Consider the following 16,387-nt stretch of genomic DNA (forward strand, 5'->3'; position numbering starts at 1 on the left):
GAATATCAGAAAGAAGAAGCATCCCTCAGATGAAGGAAAACCAAGGGAGTAATTGTTCCCCATGATCTGACTACCCAGAGACAACCACTTTTTGGTGTGCTGTTTTTCCAGGTTCTCCTCTGTCCCTTTCTCTCCCTTCCTCACTCCCACCCCACCTTTCCTTTTAACACACTGTTATAGAATGGTTCATGTGTGTGGTGTTTCTTAACCCGCTTCTTCAGAAACTAAAACCAAACAAAAATCAACCCATTGAACTTCTTTCCATGTTATTCAACAGGCTTCCGAAATGTCATCTTCAGGGCCTGGAATGTATGGATGGATCTTTAACATTTCTGTCATCAGTCCCGCATTGTTGGACATTCAGGTGGTGCCTAGCTCTTTTCTTGTGTTTAAACCCAACACCGCATACTCTGAAGAATGAATCCTTCCTTGTCAACCCAAATCTTTGCTAGCCTACCGGATGGTCTTCTTAATTGTGTACTTGCAGGATCCACAATAAAATATCCTTGCAGGATATTTTAAAGACTTTCCCTGTGTGTTGCCAAATGGCCCCTTTATGAGCATTGTACTGATTTGCATTCATGCCAGTCAGCACAGCTAGTAAAAAGAGTATGTTCATTTCCCCTGCATAGTCTCCTGGTCACTGTAATTGGGGTGTGTGTGTGTGTGTGTGTGTGTGTGTGTGTGTGTGTGTGTGTGTGTCTTGGCCAGCTTGATAGGCTGCAAATGGGATTTTGCTGTTTGAGGTTGTTTTACTGGATGTAAATGATCTTTATCACCTTTTTCCCTGTGCCCACTTCCTGCCCTTTACCCCATTGTCACCAAAATCATTCAGGTTGGTTGAAGGGAAAAATAAAAAAGCAGACAGGTAAACAGAAGAAATGTAATATCCCTACTAATCAGTTCTAATCACCACCCATATCATCCCTAAATATTTTCATCCATGTGTCTGTAATATTTTCCAAGAACTACCTGAAGCATTTTTGGCTGTACCTCTAGTATTTTTTTGCATATATCATATATGTATATAAGAATGTATATACTGTTTTTATATCTGCTTTTTCACAGAAAAATGTGTGTGTATATATGTTTATACACACATACTTTTTATTTCATTTCATGTCATTAAAGTTACTGTTAAAAATATTTTCTCTGGCTGTTAATATAACATTGAATTGATGACTCAATAGATGGACAGAGGGATTAGGTGTATGTACATATATATATCCATGTCTGTACATCTGTTAGTGTCCATGTGAGTATATATATTTTAACTGCTTCCTAATTGTTTAACATCTAGTTTGATACTTGTTTTTCTTCATCCAAACAAAGCTGCCAATCATAGTGCACAAATTTTTGCAGACTTTCAGGATAATTTTCTGAAAAAAAAAAACTGCTAAAAGATAAACTGAATTTGCAAATATTTGGCTGACCAAATATTTGCACCAGTAGTGTAACAAGACCCAGATAGCTATATTATTTTCTGCTCTTGGTTTTGCAGTCATTTCTGTATTTACCTATATCTTCTCAGGGAAGCAAGAGCATTTGTTTTTATCTATTTTGAACACTTCTAATGCAAATTGTACATGATTATAATAGAAATATTTTTTAAAAAATTAATGTAACAAAATAAAGCAAAAATTCTAATACCATTCTTAATAGCACTACTTTACAAAATACATAATGCACTGAGCCTGGGTGGCTCAGTGCATTAAGTCTCTGCCTTCAGCTCAGGTCATGATTTCAGGGTCCTGGGATTGAACACTGCCTTGGTCTCTCCGCTCAGCAGGGAGCCTGCTTCCCCGCTTCTCTCTCTGCCTACCTCTCTGCCTACTTGTGATCTCTGTCTGTTAAATAAATAAATAAAATCTTTAAAAAAATACATTTTAAATAAATATATATCTACGTATTTTTTAAATACACTATGAATTCTTTCATTGGAAGGTATTTTCCCTATAACAATTTTCTGGGATCATATTTCTGAATCATTAAATATTCTCTTAATTCAGTTGTTACATAATAGTGCATTGTGGGATGAGCTATAATTTCTATAACCAGATCTCCTTGGGGTATGTATGACTTTTACATGTAAGATCAGCTCTATGGTGAAAACTTTTGCAGCTGAATGCCTTGGAAAATTTTATTGCTTTCTAGTCCTTACTGTAGGAATTTCAGAGAGATAGATATGGACATGTCAAACGTTTTCCTTGTTTTCTGCTTGATGTTTCTCCCTTGAAGTTTTTATCAACCAGTAGTGTAGAAGAGAGCACATAGTCCTGCTGAACTTCTTAAATTGACCAAAATTGGTCAAAAAATTTTAAATGGACTGCACATTTTTCTTTCATTACTTCATTTTATTTATTTATTTTTTTTTCATTACTTCATTTTACAAGTGCATTTTTAAAAGGTGAGATCAAGCACACTAAAATATAGTTAGAAGTAGTTGAGACATACTATTTTATATACTTTTACAAACTATAACTATCCATTCACAAATATTTAAATTATTTAAGTTTTATTTTAAATCCATTTAGTTAACATACAGTGTTATTTAGTGTCAGGTGTACAGTGTAGTGATTCAACATTTACAAACAACACCTAGGGCTTACCACCACAGATGCCCTCCTTAATCCCCATCACTTATCTATAACCCATCCACCCACCTACCTCTCCTCTGGTAACTATCAGTTTGTTCTCTATAGTCTGTTTCTTGTTTGTTTGTTTGTTTTTTAGTTTTATTTTATTTTTTTTCCAGTGTTCCAAAATTCAGTGTTTATGCACCACACCCAGTGTGTTTCTTGGTTTGTCTCTGTCTCTTTTTTTCCTTTTGTAAGTTGTTTTATTTCTTAAATTCCACATATGAGTGAGATAATATATTTATCTTTCTCTGGTTGACTAACTTTTATTTTTATAATCTTAGCTCCATGCATGTGATTGCAAGTGGCAAGATTTCATTCTTTTCATGGCTGAAAAATTCCATATCTATCTATCTATCTATCTATCTATCTCACAACTTCTCTCTCTATTCATCAATCAATGGACATTTGGGCTGCTTCCATATCTTGACTATTGCAAATAATGCTCTTATAAACATAGGGGTGCATATATCCCTTCAAGTCAATGTGTTTGTATTCTTTGGGTAAATGCCCATTAGTGTAATTGCTGGATCATAGGGTAGTTCTATTTTTAACTTTTTGAGGCACCTCTATAGTGTTTTCCACAGTGGCTGCACCAGTTTTCATTCTTACCAACAGTGCACAAAGTTTCTTTTTTCTCCATATCCTCACCATCTGTTGTTTCTTGTGTTGTTGATTTTAGCTATTCTGACAGGTATGAGGTGATGTCTCATTGAAGTTTTGTTTGCATTTCCCTGTTGATGAGTGATGTTGAGCATCTTTTCATGTGTCAGCCATCTATATGTCTTCTTTGGAGAAAAGTGTTTTCATGTCTTCTGTTCATTTTTAAAATTAGATTATTTCTTTTTTTCTCATTTTTAGTTGTATAAGTTCTTTATATATTTAGAAACTATCAGATAAATCATATGAAAATACCTTCCCCCACTTCCATAGGTTGCCTTTTAGTTTTGTTGATTGGTTCCTTTGTTGTTCAGAAGCATTTCATTTTTATGTACTCCCAATAGTTTATTTTTGCATTTGTTTCCCTTGCCTCAGGAGACATATCTAGAAAAAAGTTGTTAGGACCGATGTCAGAGAAATTATTGTTTGTGTTGTCTTCTAGGATTCTTTTTTTTTTTAAGATTATTTATTTATTTATTTGACAGAGAGACATCACAAGTAGGCAGAGAGGCAAGCAGAGAGAGCGAGAGAGAGGAGGAAGCAGGCTCACTGTTGAGCAGAGAGCCCGATGCGGGACTCGATCCCAGGACCCTGAGATCATGACCTGAGCTGAAGGCAGCAGATTAACCCACTGAGTCACCCAGGTGCCCCGGTCTTCTAGGATTCTTTTTCAGGTTTTTCATTTAGAGCCTTAATCCCTTTTGAGTTTATTTTTGTATATGGTGTTACAAAGTGGTACAGTTTCATTCTTTTGTATGTAGCTCTCCAGTTTTCCCAGGACCATTTTTTGAAGAGACTGTCTTCCCTATTATATATTCTTGCCTCCTTTATCATAGGTTAACTGACCATATAAGTGTAGGTTTATTTCTGGTGTCTCTATTTTGTTCCATTGATCTATGCGTCTGTTTTTGTGTTAGTACCATACTCTTTTGATTACTACAGCTTTGTAGCATGTCTTGGAATCCGGTATTGTGATAGCTTTGTTCTTTTTCTTTGGCTATTTGTGGTCTTTTGTGGTTCTATACAAATTTTAGTGTATTTGTTCTAGTTTTGTGAAAAATGCTGTTGGTATTTCTAAAAGGATTACATTGAATCTGTGGATTCCCTTGAGTAATGTGTACATTTTAACAACATTAATTCTTCCAATCCATAAGTATGGAACACCTTTCCATTTGTTAGTGTCTTATTTCTTCTATCAGTGTTTTATAGGTCTTGGAGTATAGGTTTTATCTTCTTTGGTTAAGTTTATTCCTAAAATATTTTATTATTTTTGGTGCAATTTTAAGGGGTATTTTTTAAAATTTCCTTTATTACTACTTTATTATTATTGTATAAAAACAGTACAGATTTCTAGGTATTAATTTTGTATCCTGCCACCTTATTGAATTTGTTCATTACTTCTAGTAGATTTTTGGTGGAGTCTGGGATTTTTTATGTGTATTACAATGTCATTTGCAAATATTAACTGTTTCTTCTTCTTTATCAATATAGATACCTCTTATTTCTTTTTCTTATCTTACTGCAGTGGCTAAGACTTCCAACACTATTTTGAACAAAAGTGGTGAGAGTGAAAATTCCTGATCTTAGAGGAGAAGATGACATTTTTCACCATTGAGTATAATCTTAGTTGTGGATTTTTCATATATGGTCTTTATTATGTTGAGATATTCTCCCTCCAATCTTACTTTATTGGGTTTAATTTAACCTCATAAATGGATGTTGAATTTTTTCAAATATTCTTCCTGCATCTATTGTGATGATCATAGCATTTTATACTTTGTTGATGTGTTTTGTCATGTTGATTGATTTGTAAATATTAAATGATTCTTTCATCCCCAGAATAAATCCCACTTATGAGGGTGAATGGTCTTTTTAATATGTTGTGTGGGATTTGCTAATATTTTTAGAATTTTTGCTCATCTATGTTTATCAGGGATATTGGCCTGTAATTTTTTTGGTGTTATTTCTTTGTCTGGTTTGGGTATCAGTATAAAGATGGCCTCATAAAATGAATTTAGAACCTTTCCTTCTTCTCCTAATTTTTTGGAATACTTTGAGGAAAATAGGTACTAATGCTTCTTTAAATGTTTGGTAGAATTCACCTGTGGCTTAGTGATTAAAGAGAGAGTAATGGGAATTAATCAATCTGGACTTTTATTTTCTGGTAGTTTTTTTTAAATTACCAATCTAATATTGTCATTTGTAATTGGTCTATTCGGATTTCCTATTTCTTCCTGGTCCATTTTAAAAGATTGTATGTTTCTAGGGTTTTATTCATTTCTTCTGGGTGGTTTGTTGACATATATTTTTTCTTGTTTCTTGAGGTAGGCCTGTATTGCTGTACACTTATCTCTTAGAACTTCTTTTCCTATATCCCAAAGATTTGGGACTCTTGTGTTTTCATTTTCATTTGTCTCCATGTAGTTTTTTTTTATTTCTTCTTTGACTGCTTCATTGACCCATTGGTTATTTAGCACCTTTTTGTTTAGTCTCCACATGTCTGTGTTTTTTTCCAGTTTTTTCTTGTAATTTATTTCTAGTATCATATGTTGTGATTAGGAATCATGCATTATATAGTTTCTAGCTTCTTAAATTTATTGAGGTTTATTTTATGGCCTAATAAATCATCTAATCTGGAGAATGTTCTGTGTGTACTTAAATGTGAATTCTGTTTCTTTTGAATGGGATATTTTGTGTATATCTGTTATCTCCCTCTGGTCTAATGTGTCACTCAAAGCCATTGTGTCCTTATTGATTTTCTGTCTGGATGATTTATCCATTGATGTAAGTGGAGTGCTAAAGTCCCCTACTGTTGTATTACAATCAATTTCTCTATGTCCATTGATATTTGTATTTAGGTAATCTATTGTTGGGTACATAGATATATAATAATGATATCCTCTTGTTGGACTGATCCCTTTATTGTTACATAATGCCCTTCTCTGTCTCTTTTTGTAGTCTTTATTTTAAAGTCTATTTTGTCAGATATAAATATTGCTATCCACTTTTATTTTGTTTCCATTTGTATGGTGAATATTTGTCTATCTCTTCATTTTCTGCCTGGATGTATTTTTAGGTCTGAGGTGAGTCTCTTATAAGTAGCATGTAGATGGGTCTTGGTTTTATGTCCAACCCACCACCCTACGTCTTTTGATTAGAGCATTTATCTATCTACATTTAAAGTAATTATTGATAGGTATATACACTGCCATTTTGTTATTTGTTTTCAGGGTCTTTTGTAGTTCTTCTTTGTTCCTTTCTTCTCTTACTCTCTTTGTGATTGATGAGTTTCTATAGTGTTATGCTTGAGTTTCTTTTTATCTTTTGTGTATCTATTATATGACTGGGTTTGTGGTTCCCATAGTTTCCATATATAACATCCTAAGTAAATAGCAATCTATGCTACTTTGATGGTCATTTAAGTTCATACATGTTCTAAAAAAAAACAAACAAAAAAACTGAACAAACAAAATTCTTTTTCTTTTTTCCCTTCTCTTCCCTTTATACTCTTTCCTCCATGGTAGATAGATATCTATATCTATATCTACCTATATCTATATCTATATCTATCTTTTTATTCATGATTTCATTATGTCTAATTATGACCATATCTTTTCCACTTAAAGAAGTTCCTTTAACATTTCTTACAAGGCTGATTTAGTGGTGATAAATTCCTTTACCTTGTGTTTGTCTAGGAAACTCTGTTTTTCAAATCTGAGTGATAAACTTGCAAGGTAGAATATTCTTGGTTGGAGTTTTTTTTTTAACTTTCAGCATTTTGAACATATTAGGCCACTCATCTTCTGGCCTGCAAAGTTTCTGTGGAAAAATTACCTGACAGCTTCATAGGTTTTCTTTTTTTTTTCTCATAGGTTTTTCTTTGTGGGTAACTTTTGTTTCTCTCTTGCTTCTTTTAAGATTCTCTCTTTAATCTTTGATATTTTAATTATTATGTATCATGGTGTAGATATCTTTGGGTTCATCTTGTTTGGAACTCTCTGTGGTTCTTGGATTTGTATGTCTATTTTCCTTCCCTAGGTTAGGGAAGTTTCTAGGTTTTTTTTTTTATTTTATTTTTTTTTCATATAAAAAGTAATTTATTTTCTTACAAAGTAAACAAAACAAACAAACAAAAAAAAAACCCCAAACCCTCCCATGTGTCCTTTTATCTCTTATGATAAGGGTATATTTAAACATCTAGTTATTATTTTTCATGTAAGTTTTCTATATCATTCTCTCTCTTCTTCTCCTGGGACCCCTATAATGCAGTTGTTTTTTTCACTTGATGTTGCCAAGAAATCTCTTGTTGATTAAGAAATCTCTTAATCTATGCTCATTTTTAAAATTCTTTTCTCTTTTTGCTATTCTAATTGTGAGTTTGTTACTTCCCTGTCTTTCAGATTGCTGTTATATTTTTTGCATCCTTTAATCTACTGTTAATTTCCTCTGTTTTATTTTAAATTTCAGTTATTATATTCTTTAAATCCACTTTGTTCTTTTTGATATTTTATATATTCTTATTGAAAGTCTCACTGAGTTCTTCCACTTCTGTAGCCTGGTATCATTATAATTTCTAGTTTAAATATTCTATCAGGCATATTGCTTATCTGTGTTTAATTTAGTTATTTTTCTGTTGTGTTTTCTTTTTCTTTCTTTTAAGGAATATTCCTTTGTCTCTGCATTTTACTCAGCTTTCTGTATTTGTATCTATGGATTAGGCAGAAAGACTACTTCTTCTAAACTTGGTGGAATGGTCTTGCGTATGGTGTCTGTGTGTAGACTATGTGTTTGGTGACTTTTTTGGGGTGGCCGGATCTATGGCTCTATATACTTGTTACTCTTTTAAACCACAACTTTTTACAGAATAAAGAAATAAGAGGAAGAAGAGGAAGAGAAAGAAGAAGAGAAGAGGAGGAAGAAAATGAAGAAGAAGAAAATAAGATAATAAAATGAAAGAAGAAGAATAGAAGATATAAAATAAAAGGAAAAAAGAAAACAAAACAAAACAAAAAAGAACAAAAATAAAAACAATACAAGACAAATGAAAGAATAAAATAAAAATAAAGTAAATTTGTAAATAAAAAAATGATGCTTATTTTCTGTGCCCCAGCACCACAGGGCTGGTGTGGACTTGTGGACCTGGAGTCACTGAAGTCACTAGCTCACTGTTACATGAACACTGTTTTGTTCTGAGGAGAAAGAGAAAGTGTCCATGCAGCTCCTTGGCTCTTTTAAACCATGGATTTTTTTTTTCCTGTGTCGCAGCATGATGTGAGCTGGTGTGAGCTTGTAGATCCTGGGTTTGCTGAGGTCGCAAGATCAGTGTGATGACAAGTACATCTGTAATGGTGTCCAGACTTTGCTCCAGTTTAGGCTTTTATGGTGGAGTAGGAATGTAAACCCTGTCATTCTACAGTTCCTCTGACATGCATAGCAACCCCACAGTTCCTTAGCTGCTTGGCTGAGTCTAGTGTTATCTGTATTATGTGCTAGCTGCTTTTTATTTTATTTATTTACATACTTATTTATTATTTTTTTATTCTGAGAGAGCTAATCAGCTTTTGTTGATATATATGTAGTTAACAGAATGAAACATCTAGAAAGCAGACTAGAAAGCAAAACTAGCTTATCACAAGGGGTTTAGTATTTGCTTTATCCTCATAAATCCCCTGCTTACAACATCCTATCTTCTAGGTGACCATAGTAATATCCTGAATTGGTATAGCAGTTTATTTTATTTTTTTACTGTGTAATGTTAGTCACCATAAAGTACATCATTAGTTTTTGATGTAGTGTTCCATAACCCATTGCTTGCATATAAGACAGTGCTCCATGCAATTGATGCCCTCCTTAATACCTATCTCCAGGCCAACCAACACCCCCAACGCCACCCTTCCAAAACTCTCAGTTTGTTTCCTGGAGTCCATAGTCCCTCATGGTTCATCACCCATTCCTATTCTCCCACTTCATTTTTCCTTTCCTTCTCCTAATGTCCTCCACATTATTCCTTATGTTCCACACATAAGTGAAACCATATAATTGACTTTCACTGTTTGACTTATTTCACTTAGCATACTCTCCTCTAGTCCCATCGAAGTTGATGCAAAACTTGGGTATTCATCCTTTCTGAAGGGTGAGTAAAATTCCATTGTATATATGGAACATATCTCTATCCATTACCCTGATGAAGGGCATCTTGACTCTTTCCACCTTTTGAAACCAAAGATTTTTTTCCCCTATGCCCAAGGACAGAGGTATCTATTCCTAAGCACTTAGTACTATTCCTTCCTGTTGTCATTCATAGTGTTGGGGATGGGTATTCCATTTGGTAATGTGCCTCCATCTCTCTGGTTTCTCTTGCTGTTGTTTCAATCTTTGATTGTTCAGAAGCTCTTCAGTCATGCAGTTCTTATTCAGGAGGAATTGTTCTATAAGTAGGTATAGTTTGGTGTGTTCCATGGATGAGTTGTGTTCAAGGTATTCTTATGTTGTGTCCTTGGACCAGAACCTATTTCTGGGTTTCCTATTCTATTTCATTGATCTATTTGTCTTTTCTTCCCCCAATATTACAATGTCTTCATTACTGTAGTGTTATGTCTTGAATTCAGATAGCGTCAGTTCTTCAACTTCATTCTTCTTCAATATGGTGTTGGCTATTCTGAATCTTTTGCTTCACAATACAAACTTTACAATCAATTTGTCAATACCCACAAAATAACTTGTTGGGATTTTGATCATTGTCTAGGAAAGTTTTCTTGGACTTCTAGAATTTCCAAGGTAAGTCAATGAGATAGAGCCAAGGATAATCTTACACTTTTCTAGAGGGAAAGGGAAAGATTATTTATGGAGATATAAATATGAGTGAAGAAGTCGTGGATTTAAGATTTTCAATATCATTTTCCTTGATAGCTTTCTTGATAATCTTTGGTTACTAAGCCCACAATTCCTACATACATTGCTGGTAGGAAGCCAAATCGGGGTTTTTTTGGTATTGTTTTTGTTTTTAATGTAAGCTCTATGCCCAATGTGGGGCTTAACTAATAACACCAAGATGAAGATGCATGTTATGTCTTTGAGCATTTTGAATTTGTTGAGACTTGTTTTATGGCTTAATATGTGATCTATTGTGGAGAAAGTTCCATGTGCTCTTGAAAAGAATGTGTATTCTGCTGTTTTAAGTTTCAATATTCTGAATATATTTGTTAAATCATCTGTTCCAGTGTGTCATTCAAAGCTAATATTTCCCTATTAATTTTTTGCTTAGAAAATGTGTTCATTGATGTCAGTGGGGGTGTTAAAGTCCTCTACTGTTATCATATTATTATTTATTAGTTCCTTTATGTTCGTTGTGAACTGTTTTATGTATTTGGGTCCTCCCATGTTGGATGCATAAATATTTACAATTGTTATATCTTCTGCTTTTTTTTTTTTTTTACAATTGTTATATCTTCTTGTTGGATTGTCCCCTTTATTATTATATAGAGACCTTCTTTGTCTCTTGTTACAGTCTTTGCTTTAAAATCTAGTTTTTCAGGCACCTGGGTGGCTCAGTGAGTTAAGCCTCTGCCTTCGGCGCAGGTCATGATCCCAGAGTCCTGGGATTGAGCCCCGCATTGGGCTCCCTGCTCATCGGGGAGCCTGCTTCCTCCTCTCTCTCTGTGATCTCCGTCTGTCAAATAAATAAATTTAAAAAATATTTAAAAAATAAAATCTTGTTTTTCCAGTATAAGTGTAGCTACTCTTATTTTTAAATATTTTTTAATTTTTATTTATTTATTTATTTACAGTTTTATGGTTTTATTAACACAAATATGACATGCACAACAAGCTGTCTATTCATTTTCTTTGCTGCCCAGCCTGGCGTTGGGATTGGTGACTCTGATTGCCAGCTGGGCTGCTCTTTCCACAATAGCTTTGTGGTTCTTGGACGAGACATTGTGAGCAATCTCTGCATGGTAAGATTTGTTGCACATCAGCAGCACTTCAAGCTCCTTGATGTTGTGCAATAGGAACTTCCTGAAGCAACTGGGCAACATGTGCTTTGTCTTCTTGTTGCTCCCATAACCAATGTTGGGCATCAAGATCTGGCCCTTGAATCTTCTGTGCACCCTATTGTCAATGCCTCTCGGCTTCGGCCAGTTGCGCTTAATTTTGACATATCGGCCTGACTGGTGCCGGATGAACTTCTTGGTCCTCTTTTTAACGATCTTGGGCTTCACCAAAGGTCTGAGGGCAGCCATGATGCCCAGTAACAGATGGCTGCCACCTCCGCAGGCAGCGCCGAGGAAGAGAACAACTTTTTATTTTTTATAAACATATAATGTATTTTTATCCCCAGGGGTACAGGTCTGTGAATCGCCAGGTTTACACACTTCACAACACTCACCATAGCACATACCTTCCCCCATGTCCATAACTCCACCACCGTCTCCCAAACCCTTCCCCCCAGCAACCCTCAGTTTGTTTTGTGAGATTAAGAGTCACTTATGGTTTGTCTCCCTCCCAATCCCATCTTATTTCATTTATTCTTTTCCTACCCCCTTAACCTCCCCATGTTGCATCTCAACTTCCTCATATCAGGGAGATCATATGATAGTTGTCTTTCTCCGATTGACTTACTTCACTAAGCATGATACCCTCTTGTTCCATCCACGTGTTCTCAAATGGCAAGATTCCATTTCTTTTGATGGCTGCATGGTATTCCATTCTTCTTTATCCATTATCTGTTGATGGACATCTAGGTTCTTTCCATAGTTTGGCTATTGTGGGCATTGCTGCTATAAACATTCAGGTGCACATGCCCCTTCAGATCACTACGTTTGTATCTTTAGGGTAAATACCCAGTAGTGCAATTGCTGGGTCATAGGGAAGTTCTATTTTCAACATTTTGAGGAACCTCCATGCTGTTTTCCAGAGTGGTTGCACCAGCTTGCATTCCCACCAACAGTGTAGGAGGGTTCCCCTTTCTCTGCATCCTCGCCACCATCTGTCATTTTCTGACTTGTTAATTTTAGCCATTCTGACTGGTGTGAGGTGGTATCTTATTGTGGTTTTGATTTGTATTTCCCTGATGCCGAGTGATATGGAGCACTTTTTCATGTGTCTGTTGGCCATCTCGATGTCTTCTTTGCAGAAATATCTGTTCATGTCTTCTGCCCATTTCTTGATTGGATTATTTGTTCTTTGGGTGTTGAGCTTGATAAGTTCTTTATAGATTTTGGACACTAGCCCTTTATCTGATATGTCATTTGCAAATATCTTCTCCCATTCTGTCAGTTATCTTTTGGTTTTGCTAACTGTTTCCTTTGCTGTGCAAAAGCTTTTGATCTTGATGAAATCCCAATAGTTCATTTTTGCCCTTGCTTCCCTTGCCTTTGGCGTTGTTCCTAGGAAGACTTTGCTGCGGCTGAGGTCGAAGAGGTTGCTGCTTGTGTTCTCCTCAAGGATTTTGATGGAGTCTTTTCTCACATTGAGGTCCTTCATCCATTTTGAGTCTATTTTCATGTGTGGTGTAAGGAAATGGTCCAATTTCATTTTTCTGCATGTGGCTGTCCAATTTCCCCACCACCATTTATTGAAGAGGCTGTCTTTTTTCCATTAGACATTCTTTCCTGCTTTGTCGAAGATTAGTTGACCATAGAGTTGAGGATCTATTTCTGGGCTCTCTATTCTGTTCCATTGATCTATGTGTCTGTTTGTGTGCCAGTACCATGCTGTCTGATGACAGCTTTGTAATAGAGCTTGAAGTCTGGAATTGTGATGCCACAAAATTTGGCTTTCTTTTTCAATATTCCTTTGGCCATTCGAGGTCTTTTCTGGTTCCATATAAATTTTAGAATTATTTGTTCCATTTCTTTGAAAGAAATGGGTGGTATTTTGATAGGAATTGCATTAAATGTGTAGATTGCTTTAGGTAGCATAGACATTTTCACGATATTTGTTCTTCCAACTCAGGAGCATGGACCATTTTTCCATTTCTTTGTGTCTTCCTCAATTTCTTTCATGAGTACTTTTTGGTTTTCTGAGTATAGATTCTTAGCCTCTTTGGTTTGGTTTATTCCTAGGTATCTTATGGCTTTGGGTGCAATTGTAAATGGGATTGACTCCTTAATTTCTCTTTCTTCTGACTTGTTGTTGGTGCAGAGAAAAGCAACTGATTACTGTGCATTGATTTTATATCCTGACACTTTACTGAATTCCTGTACAAGTTCTAGCAGTTTTAGAGTGGAGTCTTTTGGGTTTTCCACTTATAGTATCATATCATCTGTGAAGAGTGGTAGTTTGACTTCTTCTTTGCCAATTTGGATGCCTTTAATTTCCTTTTGTTGTCTGATTGCTGAGGCTAGGACTTCTAGTACTATGTTGAATAGCAGTGGTGATAATGGACATCCCTGCCGTGTTCCTGACCTTAGCGGAAAAGCTTTCACTTTTTCCTCCATTGAGAATGATATTTGCAGTGGGTTTTTCATAGATGGCTTTGATGATATTGAGGTATGTGCCCTCTATCCCTACACTTTGAAGAGTTTTGATCAGGAAGGGATGCTGTACTTTGTCAAATGCTTTTTCAGCATCTATTGAGAGTATCATATGGTTCTCGTTCTTTCTTTTCTTAATGTGTTGTATCACATTGATTGATTTGCGGATGTTGAACCAACCTTGCAGCCCTGGAATAAATCCCACTTGGTCGTGGTAAATGATCCTTTTAATGTACTGTTGAGTCCTATTGGCTAGTATTTTGGTGAGAATTTTTGCTTCTGTGTTCATCATCTGTGCACCTCATTAATAGCTTTTTTGATTTCAACTTGGTTAGATTTTAGTTCTTTTATTTCTCCAGAAAGGGTTTTTATATCTCCCGAGAGAGTTTCTCTAATATTTCCCATGTCTCTTTCATGCCTGGCTAGAACCTTGAGAATCATCATTCTGAACTCTAGATCTGACATATTCCCAATGTCTGTATTGATTAGGTCCCTAGCCTTCAGTACTGCCTCTTGTTCTTTTTTTTTTGTGGTGAATTTTTCCACCTTTTCATTTTGTCCAGATAAGAGTATATGAAGGAGCAAGTAAAATACTAAAAGGGTGGCAAGGACTGCAGGAAAATACGCTTTAACCAAATCAGAAGAGACCCCAAATTGTGGGGGGGAGAAAGGGGATAAAAAGAGTTTCAGAATATAAACAATCAAAAAAAGAAATCTAATAAAGAAAAAATATAAAAAAGAAAAATATATATATATTAGATAAACTAGTTAAAAATGTTAAAAAAGAAAAGGGTAAAAGTTAAAAATAATTTAGCAGAAGAAGAAAAAAAATTGAAAAAAAATTAACTGCAAGACTAAAGAATCATGGGGAGAAAGCCATGAGTTCAGTACTTTGCTTTCTCCTCCTCTGGAATTCCGCTGCTCTCCTTGGTATTGAAACTGCACTCCTTGGTAGGTGAACTTGGTCCTGGCTGGATTTCTTGTTGATCTTCTGGGGGAGGGGCCTGTTGTAGTGATTCTCAAGTGTCTTTGCCCCAGGCAGAATTACACCACCCTTACCAGGGGCTGGGATGAGTAATCCACTCGGGTTTGCTTTCGGGAGCTTTTGTTCCCTGAGCGCTTTCTATAGAGTTCTGGAGGACAGGAATGAAAATTGCGGCCTCCCAGTCTCCGGCCCAGAGGAGCTGAGAGCTCGGGGCCCCACTCCTTAGTGCACCCTCAGAGAATATTGCCCAATCACTCCCGTCTCCCTGGCCTCCAGCCACACTCTGAGCTCACCCAGCCTGCGACCAGTTCAAGGTAACCCCGAGCTGAGAGCTCACTTCTCAGCTCTGTCTCTGTAGCCGGCTCCCCCATTCTAATACCTGTAAGCTCTGTGACACTCAGACACCCCCTATCCTTCTGTGACCCTGTGGGACCTGGGGCCACACTGACCCCACATGGGCTTCACCCTGGTTTAGCCTCTGGAGCAATGTCCCTCAGCGGAACAGACTTTTAAAAGTCCTGATTTTGTGCTCCATTGCTCTGCCTCTTGCTGGGAGCCAGCCCCTCCCCCTGCGGTCTATCTTCCCATCGCTTTGGATTCACTTCTCCGCCAGTCCTACCTTTCAGAGAGTGGCTGATTTTCTGTTTCTAGAACTGCTGTTCTTCTTCTCTTCGATCCCCCGTTGGATTTGTAGAGGTGTGCAATGTTTAGATAAGCTATCTAGCTGATCTCCTGCTACCTGATATAGTCTCAACCTGTTACCTTTCTGCCATCTTGACTCCTCTCCCACTACTCTTATTTTTGACATTCATTTGCATGATAAATGTTTCTTTGTTCCCTCACTTTCAGTCTGTAAGTATCTTCAAATCTAAAATGTGTCTCTTTTAGGCAGCATATAGATAAGTCTTGTTTTTCTAATCCATTCTGTAACCCTATGTCTTTTGATTGGAGCATTCGTCCATTTACATTCAAAGTATTTAATGATAGATGTGTATTTATTGCCATTTTATTACTTGTTTTGTGATTATTCCTGAAGGGTTTCTCTGATCTTTTCTTGTCTTTCTCTTCCATCATTTGCTAGTTTTCTTTAGTGGTATATTTGGATAGCTTTCTCTTTATTCTTTACATAGCTATTTGTGGTTTGTGATATATGGCTTTCATTAAGCTTATATGTAACTTCTACAAAGAGCAGACTGTATTAGGTTGATGGTCACCTAAGTTTGAACCCATTCTTATTTCCTCTCTGCCCCATGTTTTAGGTATATGTTATTCTATTTTATAAATTTTTTTTAGTTCTTTGATTGATTCTACACGATTCCTCATTTTTAGTGCTTTTGTGTTTCTTGCCTCCATACTATCATTTTTGGTCTCTCTTTTCCACTCAAATTGTCCTTATTATTATTTCTTGCATGGCCAGTTTCATGGATATTAACTCTTTATTTTTTGTTTGTCTGGGAAACTCTCTCTCTCATGTTCTGAATGATGGTCTTGCTTGTTAGAATATCCCTGGCTATAGATTTTTCCCATTTGACACGTCGAATATATCATGACATTCCTTTCTGGCTTGGAAAGTTCCTGCTGAAAAATCTGCCGCTAGTCTTTTAGAGTTTCTGTTTTATGTAACTGTCTTC

At 36.0% G+C, this 16,387-nt stretch overlaps 1 protein-coding gene across 1 annotated transcript; it reads right to left on the bottom strand.

Moving 5' to 3' along the window:
• Positions 1 to 11,128: 11,128 nt before the first annotated feature.
• On the bottom strand, positions 11,129 to 11,582 carry LOC122896828 (60S ribosomal protein L32-like). The gene has a single exon (XM_044234916.1). The coding sequence runs from the start codon at positions 11,534 to 11,536 to the stop codon at positions 11,129 to 11,131; it is 408 nt and encodes a 135-aa protein (XP_044090851.1). The 5' UTR covers positions 11,537 to 11,582.
• Between the last annotated feature and the right edge of the window lie 4,805 nt (positions 11,583 to 16,387).

Source organism: Neovison vison, chromosome X (assembly GCF_020171115.1).
Source record: "Neovison vison isolate M4711 chromosome X, ASM_NN_V1, whole genome shotgun sequence".
Lineage (NCBI taxonomy): Eukaryota > Metazoa > Chordata > Mammalia > Carnivora > Mustelidae > Neogale > Neogale vison.